This window comes from Beta vulgaris, chromosome 5 (genome assembly GCF_026745355.1).
Source record: "Beta vulgaris subsp. vulgaris cultivar EL10 chromosome 5, EL10.2, whole genome shotgun sequence".
Classification (NCBI taxonomy): Eukaryota; Viridiplantae; Streptophyta; class Magnoliopsida; order Caryophyllales; family Amaranthaceae; genus Beta; species Beta vulgaris.
The window spans coordinates 6,272,503-6,294,255 of NC_079206.1; the positions used below are offsets into that span (position 1 = coordinate 6,272,503).

Consider the following 21,753-nt stretch of genomic DNA (forward strand, 5'->3'; position numbering starts at 1 on the left):
ACTCTGCATTCGGGTCTTCACAACATCATCATTGAAAGGGATAACCTCTTGGTCATCAACGCCGTTAATAATATTTTCTCTATTGGAAGATTGCCAATATTATTGCTGATTGTAAGCTCATGCTCACTCATTTTGCCCTTACCAAGTCAAACATATGTTCAGGAAAGCAAATCGTGTTGCTGATTGGATAGCCAATGTAGGGCACCTAGTAATAGTGTCCAGTTTTGATATTTCTCCTTGTAATAACTCTTCTCTCTCTTCTATTCTTGTATCCGACACATTAGGTAATCCCCTCGTGAGGAGGGTCACCTAATGTTCTTTTCTTACCTTTAAAAAAAATACGAAAGTCTTAAACACCAAACTATGTGATACTTGATGTTATCACTTCAAAGTAAATTATTAATAAATGAATGATTAGTGGAATATGATGAGGGGCAGGAAGTAAAAACAGAATACCTTAACTTAACTAAGAAGAATCGGACCTGAGAGACACATATTTTTCCCTTTTTAGGGAGGGTACACTGAGTAGTGAGATATAATTATCCGAGGCATATTGCGGACCTAAAATCTAGTTTAAGCATTAAAATTGAAAGGAACAAGATATTGAAAGCACATTTGTTGCCCATTAGCTCTAGCCTCTAGACAAGGAGGGCGGTTATCCATCCATCCTCCCATTTGTTTGGTTCAACTTTGCCATGTATCTTTCACTATCTTCCCTCCTCCCATCAATCGTTTCCCGTTATTTATATTTTGATTTTTCTTTCTTTAATTTTTGGAATAAGGTATGTTATGTTCAACTTACTTTAACTTATTAAAGATCTTATAATATAAAATAGAGTTTTTTGTCAGAAACAACCTTTTATAAGTGTCATTTTGTCAGAAACAACCTTATAAAATTTTTTTTGTCAAAAACAACCTTTAAACTCAATTTTTTTGTAAAATCAGACCTGGTGCCTATTTTCCGGCATTGACTTTATTTTTACCCCCCCTTCCCTCTCTTTTATTTTTAGGGCAATCAACTTTCCCTCCAATTTCATTCTTATAACCCACCCTATTTCAAAACCAACCCACCCTATTTTTCTCTCTCCTCTCTCCTCTCTCGTTGGAACTGCAGCAGCATTGAAGTGTTTGTCTACTTTGATTGAATGCTTCCCATCAGTAACAAGTAAGAGACTTTAAACTTCCCATGCTCTAATTTCTCTCTCTTCAGTAAATTACTTCTCTTTTTCTTCAGTAATTCTATCTCTCTCTTAGCTGGACATTTTTCTTTTCTTTTTGCTAATTTTGGTGATTGTTGTGTTATGAAAATGGCGGCTGACAAGAAGGCAAATACAACATCATCTTCAACAAGAAGGAAGGGAATTATAAAGTTTAAATACAAACCCAGGTAAAAGTTTAATTGATATACGTAAATTGACATTTGAGTTGGTAATTACAAATTAGCGTTGGTATGGGGTAGGTTAATCAACAAGAAGTCTGTTTAAGTAAGTTGATTAATCTGGGTTTTTGATTTAAAACCTGAATTTTGATTATACAATTGATGGTTGATTTATGAATGTTAGTTTGTTGTGATTGAATTACAAAATCTTGATGTTGTGCTTGTTGTTTTCTGTGTTTTATTCAGGTTTAATGGTAGAATTAATGTGTTAGAACCTTGGTTTAGTTTCATGGAGCCTATAAATATTAGGGTGTTTTATGGAGGTAATTCTGTGACTAAGAATAATAGAACCATATACCAAAAATCTGATCCAAAGAAATGGGGAATTGCTTTGCGTTTGAATGTTGAAGAAGTGTGCTACTTTGAGTTTGTATACTGGATTAAGACTGATTTGGGGTTTGATGATGTGGGGGAGATTTGGTTCAGGAAAAGGGGATGTAGTTTGCATAATGGTAGGGCTAAAATTGAGAGTGATAAGGACATTCCCCAATTATTGGAAGCACCTGAGAGTGATGGTTATTACCATATTTACATTGTACATCCAACTGAAAAAGGGGAGTCAGCAAATAAGGGGGCATATGGAGGTGTTGTTGGTTTTTATAGTGACAGTGCAAATACTACTGTTGGTAGTAGTTCAATGAGGGAAAGTGAGGGTATAAACAATTCAATGGGGGGTCCACATGAGAATAGTGAGGGTCCACATGACAACTCAGCAAGCATCTTTTTAGATGCAAACCCTAGATCTGAGAACAGTGGTTCAACTCATAACATCACACAATCCTTCAGTCAAACTACAGCAGCTTCCACACCAGCTGAACAACCTCCTCTTAGACTTCAAAGAAAGTCAAAAAACACTACATCCCAGCCTGAAACAGCAACTTCCACACCCCAACAACCACATATCAGAATACTACCTCCACCACAAAGAGCTAAGCTGCCTATAATTTCTGCCTCCAAAAAACCCATCAGCAGGCCACAAATCAGTGAAGCTGAGCCAACTAAGGAGGGAACTGAGGTGCATGATAGTGAGGGTGATGGTAGGGAGGCTACAGAAAATAGCAATGGGGAAGGAGATAGTGATGAAGAGGATGGTGGATGCAGTGATTCAGAGGGGAGTATTGTGTGTTTAAGTGAGAATGACTTTGAAGATCAGGAAGATGATGATTTATTCAATGAGTATGTAGATCATGATATTGGAGAGAAGGTTACTGGTAGTTTAGGTGGGCTACATAAGAACAGTGAGGCTAACAGTGAGGGGCAGGGTTTTGGTGAGGCTAACAGTGAGGGGCAGGGTTTTGGTGAGGCTAATGGTGATGAATTTGGAGAAAATAACAATGATTTAGGAGAGCACGAGGAGATAGTTGACAGTGATGGGGAGGTTGGTAGTGTATTAGGGTCAGATGATGAAGGACCGTTGTACCCTGAATTCAATCCAGATGTGGATTTCAAGGGTAAGGTGGAGCTCACTAAAGGATTGAAATTCCCTTCAAACACAATTTTCAGAAAAGCCTTAACCCATTATGCCATTGATCATGGCTTTGACTACTACTTCTTACACAACAATAACAGTAGAGTTTCAGCTTATTGTGCCAAGAGATGTAAGTGTCCTTGGAAGAAAGCAAGGATTTTGAAATGCAAGTGCAAGAGTCCAAGAAAGTGCAGATTTAGGGTGCATTGTAGGAAGTTGAAGGGGGAGGAAACTTGGCAAATAAAAAGCTTGAGGTTAAAGCATATTTGTGGGTGGCAACATCAGAACTCCAAGCTCACATCACAATACCTAGCTGAGAGGTACCTTGAAGATTGGAGGGATGACCCTACTTGGAAGCTAAAAGCCTTTATGAAAAGAGCAAGAAGGGAATGCAAGTGTGAATTAGGGTATTATAAGGCTTACTATGCTAGAGAGAGGGCTTTAAAAATGATATTTGGAGATGCAGATGTAGAGTATGAGAGGGTATGGGATTATGCTGCTGCCATAAGAAAGTATAACCCAGGTAGCACAGCTGTGGTGAAAGTGGAGGGAGTTGAAAACCCATTCCCTCAGTTTCAGAGGTTATATGTATGTTTGGCAGCTTGTAAGGCTGGGTTTGTTGCTGGATGTAGGCCCATCATTGGTGTGGATGGAGCCCATTTGAAAGGACCATATCCTGGGATCCTTTTGACAGCTGTTGGCAAAGATGGAAACAACAACATTTACCCAGTAGCTTGGGCTGTTGTTGAGACAGAGAGTTCAGAAACTTGGAGCTGGTTCCTAGAGCTTGTGAGGGATGATATTGCATCAGTTGCAGATTCAATCACTTGGGTCCATGAACAAGATGAATTGACATATATGTCTGACAGACAAAAGGTAATGCAACCCTAAACTTGGGTGTTTTTCAATTACTTTGTGAAGCATATGCTAATAACTAACTGCTTCCTAATGTGGTTGTCTGTGCAAGGGTTTATTGGATGCATTCAAGACTGTGATGCCCAATGCTGAAACAAGATACTGTTGCAGACACATATGGAGCAACTTCAAGAACAAGTTCCCTGGTGTGGTGTACAAGGAACACTTCTGGAAGGCAGCTAGATCTTCTACTAAGGTAAACTTCTTAAACTTAAATGTGGTGTTACAAACTCAGTGCTTAGATGTTAATGTTTTCACTATCACAGCATCATTTCAACCAACACATTGACAAAATAAAGGGAATAAATGTGGAAGCCTTCAATTATCTTCAAGCAATTCCACCATCCCATTGGTCCAGGCATGCATTTAGTACTGCTTCCAAATCTGGAATGCTTCTCAATAACTGTTGTGAGAGTTTCAACAGTGTATTGAGAGAGGCAAGGACTAAGCCAATTCTGCAACTCATGGAATGGATCCGTAGATATGTTATGGGTAGGTTTTTCTCAAAAAAGGAGGGCTTAAAAAGTTTCAGTGGTCTGATTATGCCATCAGTAGTGAAGATGGTGGAGAGAGGCTTGCAAGAAGCAACAAACATGAAGATTAGTGAAGCAGATTTGCATGAATTTGAGGTTGACCATGAAGATGATACATATGTGGTTAATTTGGAGCAACAACAGTGCACTTGTTTCAGGTGGCAACTCATGGGCATACCATGTTGGCATGCATTAGCATGTATGCAGAAGAGGAGATTGAACTATGAGGAGTTCATACACCCTGCATATCATGTTCAAACATATTCCAAGGCCTATGCTCCTAGCTTTAGAGCCATGCCAGGACAACAACAGTGGGATGTAACTCCTCATCCTAAACCTTTGCCTCCACCACACAGAAAGCTACCTGGGAGGCCATCAAAGCACAAAAGAAGAAAGGAAATAGGTGAGGATGAAGAAAGAAATGTGAAAAGGGCAAAGAAGCAAAACCATTGTAGTAGATGTGGTGGGCTAGGTCACAACATTGTGAAGTGTAAGAATCCACCTTTGGACAAGTCTGTTGTCCCAAAGAAGAAGGTTGGGAGGCCTAAGTCCACCACTAATGCTTGTTCAAGAAATGTTCAGGGTACCTCAACTTCAGCTACTGCTTCTGAGACTGCCAGAGCAACTGCACCTAATGCTGCTGTTTCAAGAAACTCAGGTGGTAGAACAGATTTCCATGGTCCCTCCAGTTCAGGTGCCAAGAAGGGCAAAGGGAAGAAATGATCAACAACAACAAAGAACACTGCCAGAGGAAGGAGGGAACAGCTAAATGAACAAGTCAATGCATCTCAACACTCAATTTCATGTTCTGCCCCTATGGATGCTTCTCAGACTTAGCTTGCCTAGGGGATTGTGTTGGATTAATTAGTTATAAGTAGTTGACTGTTGTTTTTGGAACTAATAGTAGTTCATACTCTTTGTTTTTGGAACTAATGTTAGTTCAATGATGGTTTTTGGAACTAATGTAACTTCAAAATCATGATTTGCTTCTAATGCTTATATATTGGGTTTTTTTGCAACCTTTGTTTTGTGGTTGGAACTTGATTTTCATAGAATGTTAGTTCAATAATGATGATGAAACTGCACTGACATGTTAGGGAAAAGAACAATCTTTTCATTCCATAGATGGACCATGACATTTGGTCAATATTACATAACACAACCACCAATTCTTTCTTATGCTAACTTAAGCAAACACTTTCACAAACATGAAACTCACAATTACAGAAAGTAAAACACAAATACAAACCATTTTACAACCTAGAATTTCATTCCTAGCAAAAGATTCTTTCTTCCTCATTAATGGCTTCTTCCTCAGCTTCTTAAGGTCATGATTTAGCCTATTCTTTTCATGCTCCACACAAACCAGCCTTCCCTTGATGATGTTGTTATCAGTGGCTAACCTATGCTTCTCTGCAACAAGCACATTTATGACTTCTCTTTGCCAATCAGTTTGGCCCTCATCAACCCAGTCAAACGTTTTACACCCCCTTTGACCTGTTTCATGGTTGTAAAATTTGCAAGCTCTAAACTTTCTGCCTGGGTTATCATGAGTCCATGATGTCCTTGTTGCAACTGCAAATCCACAACCGCATTTCACCATAGCACTGAAACAAAGAAAGCAACAGATTAAGTTCAAAGGAATGTTATGAACAATTGATAAGATAAGCCCTAATTCAATTCAAAAGATAACCCTAAATGTTATGAACAAGAAAGAAATTAATTGAGATGAAAAATCATAAACTTACCAACTGAAGAACCCTAAAACACCAGATTTAGGGATTTTGGTTGGGGAATTTTCGAATTTGGTTGGGGATTTTGGTTGGGGTTAATGAGGAAGAGAGAGAAGAAGTAGTTATATAAGGGTGGGTTATAAGAATGAAATTGGAGGGAAAGTTAATTACCCTAAAAATAAAAGAGAGGGAAGGGGGGTAAAAATAAAGTCAATGCCGAAAAATTTCAGTCAATGCCGGAAAATAGGCACCAGGTCTGATTTTACAAAAAAATTGAGTTTAAAGGTTGTTTTTGACAAAAAAAATTTTATAAGGTTGTTTCTGACAAAATGACACTTATAAAAGGTTGTTTCTGACAAAAAACTCTATAAAATAAGATAAGATAATTAAGATAAGATCACATAAGATGTTATGTTAACTTATCTTCACTCATTTCAGAAAAAATAAGATAAGATAAGATAAGATAAGACAAAATAAATTGAATCAACCGAACCCTAAATCAAACAAAGAAATTTGTTTTCCACCAAAAATGTTTTTTTATGTAACCAAATGAAGTGATAAGCGAATAAGGACAGAGGAGAAAAGGTTAATTAATGATCATGATATTTTCAAATAAACATCAAGGCATGATGAAGATTGATAATTTTATGTAGCACATTCAAGTATTTAACTTTCTCCTACACAAACAACACTATCGACCTTAATGAACAGCATGCCTGGAGCTAGCTAGTTCGACCCCCACCACATATCAAGTGGAGAAGGCTGTAGCTCATGACTCATGAGCAAATCTATACAAAAGCATCCGTTGAACTTTTTTCTTTGTTCACTTATAGTTTGTAAATTGTAATAATACGTTATAAGCTTTTTAACCTTTCCTCATCCCCACAATAAGTAATTGATACACAAGGTACAATATTGTACTCAACAAAATTTCTATATAAAGTGGCATGATTTATGTCATCCGCCTAATAATTATAAGTTACTTATCCTCATCAAGTTCACTTACAAACAGGAGTAAAGCCATGTTTGATTGTGAAGAGGATCAGTTTAATAAAGGATTTTAAGCATGGTTGTGGAAGGGGGTCAGTTTACCAATAAAACAAGATACAATTATTGATTATCATTGATTTTCTTCAAAGTTAAGTTGAGACTTGCAGGGGTCATGACCGTCTAAGGCTCCAACATAGTCTCGTCACTGCTTACAAAATGCACTCCAATTCGAGTGTATAGCATATTTGGAGTGCATTTTTAGCATAATATATTACTGTTTAACAAAGCCTTGCTTGGAGGGTTGGTAATGGTAATGACATAAATTTATGGGGTGATTTGTGGTTAAATGGTCAATCTTTAAATGAATTACTTATTGGGCCACCGAATCTTAATGAAGAAAAACTTAAACTAAATGAGCTAAAGAATAAAGACATCACACAATTGATTTCATTTCCAATGGAGGACCACATAATACAAAGAATACGAGGCATACATTTTAATGAGCAAAATGACCGTGCTTACTCACTATGGACGGATGTTAATAATTTCAACTCGAAACTAGCCACTTCTCATATAACAAACGCTAATAATACGGATGTCGTGAGCTGGGACTGGGTTTGGGGGGCTCCGGGTCATCCAAAACAAATACTCTTCATCTGGCAAACTTGGTGGGGAAGAATGCCAACAAATGAAAATCTGAACTGGAGAATAAAAAATATAAGCCCTTATTGTACCTTCTGCCCAGGGGTTGTAGAAAATATGGACCACATACTTAGAGTGTGCCCGCGTGCAAGGGAGGTGTGGAGTCTTTCCAAAGTGGACACCCAACCTGCTACCCAATTCAAAGCCTGGTTTAAAAACAAAGTATCAGACCAATCCTCAAAGTCTCACACCCCCTGTAATGTAACCTTTATATTTACAGCTTGGAATATTTGGCTAAGACGTAATGCTTGGGTATTCTCTAAAAAAAACGTAACATCTGATGTCCTAATTAAAAAATCAACTTGGGCCGCCACTGAATGGTTCTTCACCCAGAACCAACCTAAAGTGGGAAAAGCTCCTAAAACCACCACATGGAAACCACCACCTCTAAACCACCACAAAATAAACACAGATGCCTCGTTTTATGCCAATACCAAACAAGCCACCTTAAGCGGAGTTTGTCGTGACCATAATGCCGATTGGGTTGAGGGCTTTATAATGTCAACCTCATCAAACAATGCCCTGGAAGCTGAAATATATGCCATCCTACTAGCGTTAAATTGGATTAAAAGGAAAAACTGGAGGGAGACCATATTATCTTCAGATTGCCTTCGAGCAGTACTAACCATTTTGCAGGAAAAAGTGTTAAATGATATCTCCTCGGAAATGATTACATCTTGCAGGGAGTTGCTCCAAGATCTCAGAGGCGTCAAGCTGGTTTTTGAGGGAAGGGGTTCAAACAAACTTGCGGATAGCGTGGCAAAGAAGGCTAAAGGACTAGCGGATGGGTTTAATATTTTTTGTACCTTAAGCTCCCCCCCTTGGTGTGTAATGAAATTTTCTTAGCTGACAAACAAAACTTTATAGCTAGCATATCGGAGGGAGCATCGGATGAAGTCCATTCTGTAACTGGACTCCATGGAGATGTTGTTTTGTAATAACTCTTAATATTTAGTAATGCTATCCTTCTTTCCAAAAAAAATAATATTACTGTTTAAGATGGGAGTAAAACAACCTAGATAATGTGGATGTATATATGTACCTTTCTGATCAACTCTACACCAACAGAAAGGTTATGCACAAACCAACTTTATACGACAAGGTTATAACTCAAGATATGCCTCATCAGTCATAAGTCAAGAAGCTTAAATTTAAACATAGTAAATTTAATTAATAGAGAATCACTTTATAAGGTTTTATAACTTCTCTAATAATCTTACGCCTAATCTCTTCACCTTAATAGTCAATCACTTTATATGTGCCAAAGTGAATGTATAATTGTAGAAAGGAGGAAGTATAATACAAAGTAAACTACACATAAGTTTTATACTTACTCAAGTAAAGTGACTTCTTTTAGTAACTAAAACTACTTATTAGGTTCGAGCTCTGCCCCGGGTAAGAAAAAAAATCATTTATTAATATAATACTTTATAATAATAACAATAAATACAACTTAGGCTAGTGGTTAAAACTTTAGTATATGTACTTGAAGTCTCAAGTTCAAATTATATACTCTACAATTTCTTAATTTTTTATTGTACATGGATTATATGAATGAAAACTCACTAGGAAGAGCACCACGTAGCACATTTTCTTGTTTTCGCACGCCTTTTAATATATTTGCATAGATTTTGGGTTTTTTTTGTACACAGTGCTCCTGAGGAACTTTGGTTTTCTATGTTATAGTATTAGACTATTAGTACCTCCTCTTTTTAGGAGTTTCCCATGATACCCTTCAGGTGCAATTAATAATCTGTGGTACCCTTAATTCTGATTAATAACCACGCTACAAGCCTATGAAAATCCCCCACTACCCTAAGAAAACTAGCCCACCTCTCAGACAACCCTCCCGCCCAACCCAACAACCCTCGAAAACCACCCACCATCCCAGAAAACCCAGCCTACTGTTAAAGATAGAGAGAAGAGATGTTGTATCATTGTGCCTGCATTAACTACAATTACATTACTTATATATAGAACATAACATAAACTTAACCTAATAAATTTAACCTAATGAGCCTTGCCCGTAGATATAGACCTACGGTTCAATATCCTCTAACACCTACCCACCCTTAAAAACTCCGCCATGCACCCTTAAAAACTCACCCACCCCCACCCTAAAAAGTCCCAGTACCATGTGAAAACCTAGCGAGAAGGAGGTGATTGTGGTGGTTGTCATGATTTATTTGGATTTGGCGGTGATTGTCGTGATTTAGGGATGGTGGTTGTGATTTTGTGGTTTAGTGGTGGTTTAAGGGGGTGATATGGGTGGTTTATGAATGGTAGGTTGTGGTAGTTTTGGGTTTTGGAGGTATTTGGCATGACGGTTTGGTGGCTGAAACAAAAACTAACATAACTTTTAACGTCTAGATATCAACTCATGTGGATGCTAATTGGACCTGAGGTACTATGTGGAACTCCCCAAAAGAGAGGCTACAATAAAGAAAACTCAATTACTCAGGGACAAAATGTAGAAAAATCCTAATTTTTTTCAAAAGTCACGGAACATACATATTCCGCCGTATTCTTTACCTTTCTCACTTTTGTCCTCCCCCCTATTCTTTACATTATTCCTTTTCTCCCGAAGTTTTCATGCAAGGAACCAAACAATAGATTGGTAATTAAGCTAAAATTGTGTTCTCTCAAACCAAAATGGAGCATTACTATTTAAGGTAACAAGTGAATTGAAATTAGAAATCTAAACATCATTGTGTTGACTAATTAATATTTTCTTTTAAAACATTAAATTTTTGATTGAAACATACCAAACTATGCCCTATGGACATTTTGTTATTTTCAGTCCAATTTTAGATTATCTTTTAGGAAAACTTGACATTGTTAGTCCGAACTATGCTTTAAAAGGTCCAAATTTTTAATTATCTCATAACAATCTCAATTTTGAGAATTTTCTTTTCACAATAATCCTTTAACTTAATTAGTTTGCCAAATAAGTTTTTAAAATACACGAGTACATGGGACTCATCCAAAAACCCTTTATCTTTATTACATAAGGGAAGGGGGGAGCAATGGTGTCCTCTTTTGAAATGTCTATTTTGCCCCCTTCCCTTTCTACATTACAAAAAGAATGTCAAAATCAAAATCGACACTCAAAAAATACTACCGAAAATTAGTTTACAACACCCATTCACAAATCACTTAAAAGAAGAAACTTTACAAATCACCCAAACAATTGAGAAAATCACGATACGCAAATCACTCAAATAATCGGGAAACTTTATTAAAATTTAGAATTAACATACAAACTAAAACTAATAACCTAGAACGTCAATACATACGAAAACATTTACAAAAATTTACTTACAAATCACTATTCTCAAGAATCATTCACAATTAATGGTGGGTCATGATAAAAATAGAGGTGTATTTGTAGTAAAATCAGAATTTAGAAGTTAGACAAGGAAAAAAATTATTTACTTTTTTATAGTGTTTAGAATTTAGAAGTTAGTACGGTACTTAATTTAAAAATCAACTAAAAAATTATAATATTAGAATTCATAAATAAATTCAATAAAATTTATATTTTGTTCATAGAATTTAACTTTGAAAAGTAAAAAAAAAAAGACAAAAATAATGGTGAGAGACTTAAGTGACAGAAACTAAACTAATCAAATTTTGCAACTAAAAACAATTATACTTCATATGCCTAATATTCGAATTTTGGCTCTCATGTCGAAGAAAATCGAGTTTTTGTTTCAAAAAAAATTCAAGCACGCATCGCGTGCAAAAAATTCTAGTTTAAATTAATTAGAGGCTAGAGCCAATGAAAGAGTTTTTTTTTTTTTTTTTTGGTGAAAAGGGACTTAAATTACTTAGTTAAAATATTACATACTGGCCACATCCGGCCTGGAATACATTCTGCACGATATAAATCCATACAATAACTAGGGGGGAAGGGGAAAAACCTAGTTACATTGATACAACCATATAAATCATCATCCCGTCGCCGGGCCATACAATCCGCTATGCTGTTTAGGTCCCTACTGCAGTGCATAATCTTGATCTCCTGGAACATCTGTCGTAACTCCCTGCAAATATCAATGATATGAGAATATTGGTTAGTCTGAGAACTACCGTTGGACACGAGGTACACTGCCACTTTACCATCCGAGAAAAGGACCAATTTTTGAAATCTATGGCTAATAGCTAATTGAAGGCCTTCCCAAATTCCTAACAACTCCGCTAATAATGCATCTCTCGCAAAGGAGTATCACTTAAACCCTACCACCCAATTGCCCCTATGGTCCCAATGAAAGAGATTAATGCATCATAATTATCGGATTTAGCAAGTTGAATATGCTGAAAGACCATTTTGGGAATGGAACCCTCCAAAGATGGGACTGCACTACCCCTAAACCCCTCACCTTGACCTTCACTCCATTTTTCACCCCCTCTTCTCCCCCATTTATGCTACCCATTTGAATCTCTTTGGCATTCACCAAATTCTTGAGAAACCCAAAACCCCAAATTACCTCTCTTGCCATATTCCTGTTCGTCGGCTGCTTGTTCTTGCTGGTTCTGTTGTTCCTCCATCGATGCTGCTCCTCTTCGTTAGCTACTGTTACTGCTGTTAATTGAGTTTCGCAGCTTCACGATATAATCATGCGTATTATTCACTTGTTCAGCTTGAATATTGGTCTTGTTCAGAGGTATAATTTAGGCCAATTCTCCTAAGTCTTGCATAATTTTAAAATTTACTCCATATATGAATATTATTGTGTTGCTTTTGTTGCATCTTATTGCTTCACTTCTATTTGATATAGAATTCAATTCTTAGTCTGGAACATCTTTTCAGCTTGTTTGGTACATTCTGTTATTAGGATTTTTGGAATCAAATTAGTTTGTACAACCCATCTTAGTGTTTCTGATTTTCTAAGGTAATCTGTTTTATAAATTATTTGGTATCTTCTTTGAGAGGTTCGGCGGTAGTGGCTGTCACTGCTGGGGGAGTAGGGAATGGAGAGCAAAAGCACGGAGCTGGTTTGATGGGGGTGTGTGGTCGGTGCGAAGAAGGGAAGAAGAAGACATTAAGGGGGGGGGGGAATTAAACGAAAGCTTGTTTTACCTCTTGTAGCAGGTCATTTACGTATTGAGACCATTTTTGTAAAAAATGTGCAAGAGTTGGGACCACTGAGGAATAATAAAAAGTTGGGAATGAAAATGGCAGAATGCCCATAGTTAGGATGGTTTTTTCCTAAAAAAAATTGAATCCTTAATTTGCAAACCCCGTGTGAAGTTCAGAAGTGGAGTTATTTGTAATAAGATTCAGGATTGGATTTATCAGTAGTAAGATTCAGGATTGGAGTTTTTTGTAGTTAGATTTGAGGTTTTGGTCAATTTTAGATTCCAATATGTGATAATCGATTAATCATTGCTCAATATAGATGAATGTGCCTAGTTGTGATACAATATGTTTGAGGGAGAATTGTGCTTGACTGGCTGTAGATTGCAATTGTTTGCAAATGGATTTTGGTTCTTGTAAATTAAACTTGTCCTAGTGAAATGAAATATAGTTTGCTTTTGCAAAGCTCTTCATAGGGAGTTTATTGTATGTAAAATTACAAGTAATTCAAAGTTAGTTAAAATAAAATATGTGAGAATGTACTGTGGTTTTTGTAATGTGGACACTAAATTCTTTGTTCTTTCGTCTTCTTTTCAGCATGTCTTATTGATTTGAGTTTCTTTCTTTCATCATGTTATTTGATGTGGGTTATAAGCCAAGTTGTGGATCATATCTAGTGGTCTCAATGTCACCAGATAGGGGACTTTGGCATTGGTGCAAAAATGTTTAAAGAATTCCTTTTCGCATGAGGAGTATGGGCATGAATCTTTGGTTTCGGATGGCATGGTAGGCTCATCCTAGAATCTCCTTGATGTAAATTTAAAGGTTGGATACTTTTGGGAGAAAATTGTAGTTTTCAGCTACTGCCTTCTGTATGTCTCTCTCTGACTTGAGTACAATATTGACCAAGTGTTTGACTGTGAATACGGCAAAACAAATCCATGCTCAGCTGGTTGTTAATGGTCTCGTTGATGTTGAGACTGAGCTGGTCCGTCAACTAGCGTCATCTGTCCGCAATTTTACCCCATCTGTTGTTCGTTATGTCAAAACTTTACTTTGTTACCTGCAATATCCTGACTGCTTTTCTTGGTCTTGTGTCATACGTTCCTTCGCTCAACATGGACAATTCAAAGAGGCGTTCTCTCTTCATGTTCAAATGCAAAGATTGGGATTGCAGCCAAGCACATTTTCGCTCTCATCTTCTTTGAGATCATGTGCTCGTATCCCTTATAAGGTTGGAGGTGTTTCCATTCATGCGCAGGTCCACAAATATGAAATTTTTCAAAGTGTCTATGTGCGAACACCTCTTCTGGATTTCTATGCTAAATTGGGTGATATGAAGTCTGCCAAGAAGGTCTTTGACGAGATAGGCGAGAAGAATGTGGTTTCTTGGAATTCGTTGTTGGCAGGATACTTGGCATCTCAAGATTTGTTGACGGCAAAACAGTTGTTTGACAAGATGCCATGCAAGGATATTGTTTCTTGGAACTCGATGCTTTCAGGTTATGCAAGATCGGGAGATATGGATAAGGCATATCTCTTATTTCAACAGATGCCTGATAAAAATATAGCATCTTGGAATGCCATGATAAGTGGTTATGTGGAGTGTGGGAAGATAGATATGGCACGGAGTTATTTTGATGCTATGCCTAAGAGAAACAACATTTCTTGGATGACGATCATTTCTGGTTACTCAAAATGTGGGGATGTCGATGCCGCTCAGGAACTTTTCTTCCATATGCCAGAAAATGACGTGCTTTCATTCAATTCCATGATTGCTTGCTATGCTCAAAATAGCCGACCAAAGGAGGCAGTCCATTTGTTCAATGAGATGCTAGAGAGAAAGTTAATTGTTCAACCTGACAAAATGACTTTGGCTAGTGTTATATCCGCTTGTTCTCAGCTAGGAGACTTGGAATTTGGCTCTTGGATAGAGTCCTATATGATAAGACTTGGTATTGAACTGGACAATCATTTGGCTACAGCATTCATTGATTTGCATGCCAAGTGCGGAAGCATTAACAAGGCTTATGAGTTGTTCCATGGCTTGGTTAAGAAAGATCTAGTTGCTTATACTGCTATGATAGCAGGATGTGGGATAAACGGCAAGCCTCATGATGCTATTAAGTTGTTTCAAGAGATGCTAGATTCTGACATTCACCCAAATTTAGTCACATTTACTGGGATTTTGACTGCTTATAACCACGCTGGTCTTGTTGATGAAGGATATGAATGCTTTAATATGATGAGTGAGTTCAGGTTGGTGCCTTCTGCTGATCATTATGGAATCATGGTTGACCTCCTGGGGAGGGCTGGAAGATTAAAAGAAGCACATGATCTGATTAAGAGCATGCCAATTCCACCTCATTCTGGAGTTTGGGGTGCCTTGCTTCTTGCTTGCAGGTTACACAACAATGTTGAGCTTGCTGAGATTGCCGCACAACACTGCTTCGCTTTGGAACACGATAAAACTGGCTATACCTCACTTCTCGGCAATATCTATGCATTGAATGATAGGTGGGACGATGCCAATAAAGTGAAGAAGAATTTGAAGTGTGTTGGATCAGAAAGGATTGCTGGTTGTAGTTGGGTATAAATTAGCATTGAAGTCCTACTAAATTTTTCAGTGATGACTATTCATATGCAGTTTACTTCACAGTAGCATATCTTCAGGTATGCAACAATCAACATCTGTACAACTTAGCTTGATTAATGATTATAGTATCCACCAGCATGCTGTGTTACACGGGATTTCGGAGTTACGAGTATTTCATTATGTTCCAGAAATGCTAGATAAAGGGTACCATTTAAAGTTAAGGTACCACACTACCACCGCAAGGCACATACCGCTACCGTCACAAGCATTCAAAGTTCAGCATATACATCTACCACCATAACCATATGAGATACTCCCACACCTACCAAAGCTATTTTCTCTACCCGGAGTTGGATTTTCTTCACTTCCCGGTGATTTGTGCAATATTTTTCAGTCTTAGAGCCTGATAGAGCATTCATTATTTCATTCAGTACTTGATTAGTTGAATTGATTAGTCTTAGAGCCTGATTAAGTGGTAGGTTTGTCATCAGATCGTGATTAGCGCCTAATCATGTCGTGAATTGTTAAATGATGCATGACTTGGGTTTTACACTTAGGCTCCGTTTGGTAGGGCGTAAAATATTTTCAGTGTAAAATGATTTTCATGGAAAACAATTTACAATGGAAAACACAATTCCAAAATTAGTTTTCCGTTGTTTGGTTCGATGAAAAAAAAATGATGAAATGAAAGAAAAATGAAAGGGAAAGTAAGGAGGTAGTGAGAGGAGTGTACAAGAGAGAGAAGGAAAATATTTTCCCTTCATTTTGAAAGGAAAATGGTTTTCCATCCTTGGGAGAGTAATTTTACCCCAAGGAAAAATGGTTTTACACTCTTTTGCCAACCAAACAATGTAAAACTGAAAATAGAGGAAAACAGTTTTCCGGGAAAACGTTTTACGTCCTACCAAACGGAGCCTTAGTGACAGATTTTGGTGTCATGGTACATTCTTTTTTTTTTTTAATACGTTGGAAATGAGTGGACGAAAATCGAACTCATAGATTTGTGTTTGTCTATATGCTTGCTCACATCACAGCTTCTAGTGTGGAAGATTATAACTTGTATAAGCAATAATCAATATGTACACATTTGATATGAGGTGGTGTTGGAATGACGTAACGTTTAAAACTATACACATGGTTGAAATTTTGCCCCTCATTGCAGTTTCTTTAATATGAGACTATAGCTGATTTATGAGTTATGACTAATGCTTATGATGATAAGCTATGAAGGAGACTTGCCCTTTGTCATAAGATCTCTTTAATTGTCTACATCTTGATCGTACGTTAAGGCTGAGGAAAGCGACATGGATAGTGGAAATTACACCCAAGTTGGTTCGAATAATGTTTGATATTGGGTGGTTGACAACTAAATTAAGATTGCCCAATGGAATATGAACAGCTACTTGATAACAAAGATTGTAGTTCTTTTCGTCGACCAAACAACTCTCCAATTTTATTTGCGGGACGAAAAGATATAGGTCTTGTTTGGTAAAGAGAAGATTGTGTATTAATAAGTGGTTTTGAAGGATTAACATGTTTAATCTTTTAGTGTTGGTGTGTGATAATCAAAGAATTAGAAAAAGTTGTTTGGATCCAAAAATTTGATTCTGCAAAATGCTGGTGAAGGGAGTAATTTTTGGTGAAAGTGGACTTAGGATGATAAAATGAATGATAGATATGCCTAAAAAATTACCAAAAATGACTACCTTTGTCTAATGGTGGATCCAAAATTTTTAAATGGGGGTGTAAAATAAACTTGATTTTAATATCACAATTAATGAAAAAAAAAGTTAATATATTTATAGAAAATAAAGTGTCAAAAGTATATTGAAATGGGTCTTTTCTAAAAAGATTTAAAGAAAATAAAATTGGTATTCTCATTCAAAAATTATTAAAAGAGACGGTCTAGTTTTAATATAAAAGTAGACCTAGTCACTAAATGGATTAAACTAGTCACCGAAAGAAATTAACCTAGTTACTATTGGGCTAATTCTCTTATTGATATTGAGCTTACTATTGCCTAATTTTACTTTTTGCTTAGTATTTCTAAAAGTAAGGCAATTTAAATATTTGCAATGTCCTTTCTCCCTTCCTTCAACACACGATAAGTATTATTCCCTCTGTTTTTTATCATTCTCATTTTATTTTGCACGTCTCCCAATTCACATCTTCGAACTTAAATATCTTTCATTATATCAAATTTGACCACTCTTGTTTGTAGAGCACTGCTGTAGAATTATGCGCTATAAATAAGTTAGATGTGATCATGGGTCGGGTCGGGCCAGACCGGCCAAAATTCGAGACAAAATTTTGTGCCCAAAGCCTGCTATTTTGGGCCAGAATGAGCGGGTGTTTCAGGCCAAAATCGGGGCGGGCCAAAAAAATAGACTAAAAAGTCATTTTTAGCTTGCCTAAAGCCCGCCCAAAGCAAAAAAAATCGGGTCGGATCGGCCCAAAATGATCAACTAAAATAAGTATAATTGTTTGCAAAGAAAGGTTCACAACTACTTAATGACCCTTAAATGCTATTTGCCTATCTATACAAATATATTAAAAGGCATGCCGCGTGAATGAAAGTCTATGGGTCACGTGACACTCCATTCAAATTTCTAATACAAATGTTTTATGTCTATGTGTACTATACTCTTTACTTTAAAAAAAAAGTGTAAGTGCAAGATATCAAACACGTGACCATTGAAATGAAAAATAAGAGGTTAACCATCAATACACTATGATTTTGTTGTTTAATATTTTAAATAATATATGATAAAGTCTTATAATAATTATAAAATTAACTCAAAAAACTTAAACAAGTATATACCACTTTTATTACGTAACTTACAAGAGGATATTCATGTCATATTCTCTTACCACAATTTCTTTTAAGGTGTTGTTTTCAAACGCAAATTTTTCAATTTGTTTTTATTTATCACGTCGTGATGTGAATTTTTCAATTTTTTAATTGACAAAAAAACGAAAAGTGGTAAAATAAATTATGAAATTTAAAAATAATAACATATTTGTTTATTGTAACTGACCCGAGGCATAGTTGGGATAAAAAAAAACTAGTTTGGTATTATTTTACGTGAAGCTTGTGATGAGTTAATAAGTCTTCCAACAATTGGATTTGGACGGATTTGATCATTATATATATGATTGAAATGTGGTTTTTCTTTCTTTTGTTCTTCTCATTTTCTTATTTTGGCAAAAATTATGGTTTGCTAAAAAATCCCATAACTAAAAGATATGTTCCATATATAGGATATATAAATAGTTACACAAGTCAACTTCATTGCAAAGAGTATAAATTTTTCCATTCTTTTTATAAAGAAAAAAAAATTGACATAAATAATCCTAATTTTTATCGTGTAAAAGTGCAAAATGTAATTGAGTATTATGATTAATCAATCATACATTACAGATGGAGTGCTAAGAAAGAGGCCAGCTTATATGTCCTTCTATTACTGATTACTCCTATACCAGTTACCAAACACCAATGACCTTGCGTTTTTATTGTTTGTCATCTTCCCAACTCCTAATAGTAGTTACTAGTTACCTCGTTGGCCTTTTTGTTGCGAGGAAGGGACACTTTTTGCACATTTAGAACTTCAATTTTCTTAAAGTTTTTGTTTTTTTTGAGAAAGACATTTGAAGTATTCAATAATATCCAGCTTTTTGTGACAATTGATAAATTATTTTGTCTATTGAGGTTCATGCATTTGATTTTCGTAGCTATATAGAAGTATTACTAATAGAGCAAAATTTAATCTTAGGTTTGTAAAGGAAAATCTTCCTATACCAAAACAATTTCAAGTTGAATTAATTACTAAGTAAGATTAAATTACGTTTAGGTTAATATAACTTGTGAAGCTGTAACAAAGTATGTCCTCAAGTTTTAGTTATTATACTCTTATATATGTAAAAGAAGACAAAGGATCCGATGAAATAAAGGCTAAAGTAGAAAGAAATCTATTAAAAGATGTCATTTCCGTAAAGAAATATTATACTTCTTGTTAGGATTTGTTCCTAACTGAAATTATTACTATATCTCAATTGTTACTTGTGAATTTCATAATTGGCTAGAACACTGCACATCGCAAAAATCCCATCAATTTTTTTTTTATATAGAGGAATCCTTATTAATTTAGCATTCAACTAGAGGGTTGTTACTACCATTTTTATGTGATGGCTAGCATTTATTATGATACATTGTATTAAGACCCAAAGGATTTAATAATGTTTACATTAATAATGTAAAGGTCCAATTATACTAAGAAGCCCATGATAAAGAGTCAAGGAAAGTCAACTACTAGAAGGCCCATAAAAGAACGCCTATGAAGGCCAAGAATGTTCAGGAGATATAAGTCATATGACATCAAAACGTGGTCATATGACATCAAAACGTGGACAAGGACGTGGGTAACTGTAAACCTTATGAAGGAGCATGCAAGATTACGTGGGTAGTGGGACATGATCACTTTAGCGCCAGAAAAGAGCAGTTGTGATTTGAATCATAAACGATTCAAATCGTTTCCCTCCAAAGAGGCAAGGAAGTTACGTGTAATGATGAAGTATAAATACAAGAAGAATGATCAATTGAACGACAACAAACACAACACACAACAACGTGCAATTTACTTCCTTTCTAGCGTAACTTTAACCTAGATCAGCCAACCCCCTTCTGGGGTTATACTTTAGTTCCTAGCCTAGATCTAGAGCATGTACTAAGTGATACGTTTGTTCATCTCCAGTTTTAGCCGGAACTCGTGGAGGTATCCATCTTCGTGTTTTCCTTTAATTGTCCAGCCTAGTTTATGTTCATTTGTGTTATAAAAAAATCTTTCTAGAAGTTTGTGATATGAGTGGGAATATTCAGCTTTAATTAATAGATTAATTATTGCGTTGTTGTCTTATTTAATACGTATCGCCTGAATTTATTAGGTGTTGTAGTTTAATTAACTTAAGCTATAACAAAATACGTTAGCAAGGTTTTAACTAACTAAAACTGGTAACCCCAGGGACTAAGACTCCCGTGAAGCTCAGTATCTAACTATTGGTGTGCATTGACTTGTTTACAAAATCATCCAACTGATTTTGCACCAATAAAAGCTCAAAGCTCAGTATCTAACTATTGGGTTCTATCTCTCTCCATGTGAGAGTTTAGAGAATTTGTTTTTGGGTTTTTGTGTGATTCAACATGTTGAATTGTTGATCGAAATTTGTGCGGAGTTGCAACAGATGTCAAGACTTTGTTTACAATCACTTGAATTGAATCCGATTCTATTTCAAAACTACAAAAGATCGATAGACCCCCTTGCAGAAGGCTGCATCAGACAGCGATGGGAAAGACAAGGGTTTTTAGAAGTGTTAGATCTACTCAACGATCGTGGTTTTATCATATTAGATTTGTATTTATTTCATTTTGATATGTATTTGTTTAGTTTTGACTTCTATTGTAGGTGTCGTATGACTTTGAATCAATGAATTAATATTATTTTCAAAAAAAAAGTTCTATCAAAATGAATCCTTTATGTCACCTCGTTTGAGCTAGGAAAAATTATGAAATATATGGTGTCACCTCATTCCCTACCATTGCATATTAGATTTTCCATCCACCATCGTCATCATATTAAATTTACTACACCGACCACGAGTAATCTCTATCAGAGGACAAAATGCAGAATTTAAGCGATTAATTTTCGTGTTAGAACTTTGGTAAGATATGAGATAATATTGACAAAGTCGGTATGAAAAGCGCAACATAGGGAGGAGATTTCGTAAAAGAACAATACCGTAGAAATGTAGAATATTCTCTGAACAAAATTGTATTTTAGTCGCAAAATGAGTACATCAGAGGACAATCTTTGTACAACCAAAGTCTTGAGAACATAAATGATGATCCCAAAAGAAACAAATTTATGTGGCATTGTGAGTTGCAAAGTTTGAGTACATGATTTTTTTTGTGTGCAAAAGACTAAAAGAGTGAAGGATCAACCAATTATTCGCCTCCTAAAATAAAGCAACAGATCTCTCATCGAAAATTGCACCAAATCCAAATACTATATTACTTTTTTTTTTAATCCATATGAGCCACGAAGGCAGTACAAAGTACAAAAAAAGGGAGGGGGATTCGAACCTGAGACATATTGTTCACAGCACCTCAATTTTAACCATTAGGCCAAAACATCCTTGGTTTTTTTTTGTGTTTCTATTAATTGCAAGAGAAATTAATTTCTAGGAAGCAAGATAGTTTTTTTTTTTACCATGCTCGTTATATACCATGCTCGTTATATACCAT

At 36.0% G+C, this 21,753-nt stretch overlaps 4 protein-coding genes across 6 annotated transcripts; 3 read left to right on the plus strand and 1 right to left on the minus strand.

Moving 5' to 3' along the window:
- Positions 1-1,307: 1,307 nt before the first annotated feature.
- On the plus strand, positions 1,308-5,373 carry LOC104904164 (uncharacterized). The gene is made up of 3 exons (XM_048645674.1): positions 1,308-1,387; positions 1,625-3,782; positions 3,874-5,373. Exons 1-3 carry the CDS (start codon positions 1,308-1,310, stop codon positions 4,108-4,110), a joined length of 2,475 nt encoding a protein of 824 aa, XP_048501631.1. The 3' UTR covers positions 4,111-5,373.
- On the plus strand, positions 4,211-5,077 carry LOC104897314 (uncharacterized). Its single transcript, XM_010684174.2, has one exon. It carries the CDS (start codon positions 4,211-4,213, stop codon positions 5,075-5,077), a length of 867 nt encoding a protein of 288 aa, XP_010682476.2.
- Positions 5,374-5,540: 167 nt separating the features above from the next.
- LOC104892706 (uncharacterized) lies at positions 5,541-12,281 on the minus strand. Its single transcript, XM_010678694.1, has 3 exons — positions 12,162-12,281; positions 11,782-11,825; positions 5,541-5,961 (listed from the first exon to the last, which is right to left on the minus strand). Exons 1-3 carry the CDS (start codon positions 12,279-12,281, stop codon positions 5,541-5,543), a joined length of 585 nt encoding a protein of 194 aa, XP_010676996.1.
- On the plus strand, positions 12,002-15,610 carry LOC104892423 (pentatricopeptide repeat-containing protein At4g22760). Of its 3 annotated transcripts, none has more exons than XM_010678352.4 (2): positions 12,002-12,446; positions 13,457-15,610. In XM_010678352.4, the coding sequence occupies exon 2, from the start codon at positions 13,734-13,736 to the stop codon at positions 15,453-15,455; it is 1,722 nt and encodes a 573-aa protein (XP_010676654.1). In that variant the 5' UTR covers positions 12,002-12,446; positions 13,457-13,733; the 3' UTR covers positions 15,456-15,610. The 3 variants fall into 3 exon arrangements, with proteins under 3 accessions (XP_010676654.1, XP_010676655.1, XP_010676656.1); XM_010678353.4 differs by having other exon boundaries at positions 13,515-15,610; XM_010678354.4 differs by having other exon boundaries at positions 13,993-15,610.
- The last annotated feature ends 6,143 nt before the right edge of the window (positions 15,611-21,753 follow it).

Coding starts and splice junctions, on each gene's coding strand:
- LOC104897314 (XM_010684174.2), top strand. CDS start 4,211: ATGCTTCTCAATAACTGTTGTGAGAGTTTCAACAGTGTATTGAGAGAG.
- LOC104904164 (XM_048645674.1), top strand. CDS start 1,308: ATGGCGGCTGACAAGAAGGCAAATACAACATCATCTTCAACAAGAAGG. Junction 1,388..1,624: donor AAGTTTAAATACAAACCCAG/GTAAAAGTTTAA, acceptor TGTTTTATTCAG/GTTTAATGGTAGAATTAATG. Junction 3,783..3,873: donor ATATGTCTGACAGACAAAAG/GTAATGCAACCC, acceptor TGTCTGTGCAAG/GGTTTATTGGATGCATTCAA.
- LOC104892706 (XM_010678694.1), bottom strand. CDS start 12,281: ATGGCAAGAGAGGTAATTTGGGGTTTTGGGTTTCTCAAGAATTTGGTG. Junction 11,826..12,161: donor AAAATGGAGTGAAGGTCAAG/GTGAGGGGTTTA, acceptor TGATATTTGCAG/GGAGTTACGACAGATGTTCC. Junction 5,962..11,781: donor GATCAAGATTATGCACTGCA/GTAGGGACCTAA, acceptor TCTTTGTTTCAG/TGCTATGGTGAAATGCGGTT.
- LOC104892423 (XM_010678352.4), top strand. CDS start 13,734: ATGTCTCTCTCTGACTTGAGTACAATATTGACCAAGTGTTTGACTGTG.